The sequence below is a fragment of the Sinocyclocheilus grahami genome, unplaced genomic scaffold (genome assembly GCF_001515645.1).
Source record: "Sinocyclocheilus grahami isolate Dianchi unplaced genomic scaffold, SAMN03320097.WGS_v1.1 scaffold3400.1, whole genome shotgun sequence".
Taxonomy (NCBI): Eukaryota; Metazoa; Chordata; class Actinopteri; order Cypriniformes; family Cyprinidae; genus Sinocyclocheilus; species Sinocyclocheilus grahami.
Window position 1 is genome coordinate 14154 of NW_015508529.1, and position 1510 is coordinate 15663.

At 41.1% G+C, this 1510-nt stretch overlaps 1 protein-coding gene across 1 annotated transcript in view; it reads left to right on the plus strand.

Moving 5' to 3' along the window:
- LOC107576253 (CUB domain-containing protein 1-like) overlaps positions 1-1510 on the plus strand; it is a 3447-nt gene that overhangs the window by 620 nt on the left and 1317 nt on the right. Inside the window, exons 2-4 of the mRNA XM_016262469.1 lie at positions 85-462; positions 584-937; positions 1054-1135. Of these exons, the coding sequence (XP_016117955.1) occupies positions 85-462; positions 584-937; positions 1054-1135 (814 nt within the window). The remainder of the gene's footprint in view (positions 1-84; positions 463-583; positions 938-1053; positions 1136-1510) is intronic.

Below are 1510 nucleotides of genomic sequence, written 5' to 3' on the forward strand. Positions count from 1 at the left end.
GGGTCTTTACACTCCTTCTTGGCCCCTAACAATGAAATTTTCCTCTATTCATCATCACACTAATTTGTGTTTCTTTATCAACAGAATGTAAAGAATGGAGAGACTGTGCCTCCACTTCATTCCCTCTAACTTTCAACTACGAGCAGCAGTGTATCCCAGGCGTTTTGAAGACGATCATCTGGCTCCTTCATGGCCCTCAGAACAGTGCAGTGGGGCTTCAGTCTCCTGCGGGAGATCTGCGTTACTGTCCGCCTGAAGACAAATGCAACAGCATCATCCTCCTAAATGTGTCCCATGTTAACTCCGGCATCACTCTCGGGCAGTTTTGTCCAAAGGGAACCATTCAGAAAATCCAAATCCGTGAATCCAAGATTGCAATAACTGCCTCCGTCACGAGTTTCAATGACCGGAATTTGGCAACTAAACCCATCTTAACCTATTCATTTACACAAGACATATCAGGCAAGTGCTTTCATTATACATCCATAAATTGGTAGTGTACCTGCTCTGATATCTTCAGTGCAAGTGGCTTGATAACAAAAATCAGTTTTCAAGTCTTTACTGTTCTGCCTTCCTCATACAGAGCACTATATATTCACTGTGGCACCAAAAATGGATAACCCTACCGTGTTGGCGACTCCAGCCTGGCCGTCTGGCATGAAAGCGTCTAGCACGGTGTCCTGGATTGTTAACCTGGAGCCTCAGTTTAAAAGCAATCTAAAGTTCAGAAATGTCAGCCAGCCCAAGTGTAAGGAGGTGCACACAAACATCGCAGTGCAGACCATTCGCTCTCAAACGACGCTGTACAGCACTAAAAAAGATGAGAAGATTAAGGATCTCCTGATTCCAGAAAGTTTTTATCTGAACATGACTAACTGCAAGTCACCGACAGGAGCCTTCCGGGCGATGATGGAGATCACGCTGCAAAACAGCACAAGTGAGACAGCCTTCCCCGGCAACTTACCTTCTTCTGTTCACTGAATTCCCATTCGAATTTCCATGTAAGAAACACTTTAAGAAAAGATGAAGTGAATTTTATTGTCATGTTTTCAGGTAAGCTTCTGGGCATCATCCTGAGTATTGTGGGAGTTGTGTTGGTGATTGTAACAGCCGTGGGGATCTGGTTTGTTCTCAGGTGAGAGTTATAAACAGGTTTTAAATACAGCTGCAAGCAGCAATTACAGGGGTTCAAGCACTTTAAGGCCTTTAGGCGCATGCATAGATATTGTATGTTATTTAATAAGCCCGTAACTGCCTAAATCTGAGATGAAAAAAGACGTTTATATCAATGTCAGGTAATTTACCATAGAACTTAGTGCTGTCAAACGATTAATCGCATCCAAAATAAAAGTTTTTGTTTACATAATATACGTGTGTGTGTACTGTGTATGTTTATTATGTATAAACACACACATGAAAAATATGTTTTGTTTATATATATATATATACATATAACATTCATATTTATATATAATATACAGTGGGGAAAAAAAGTATTTAGTCAGCCACC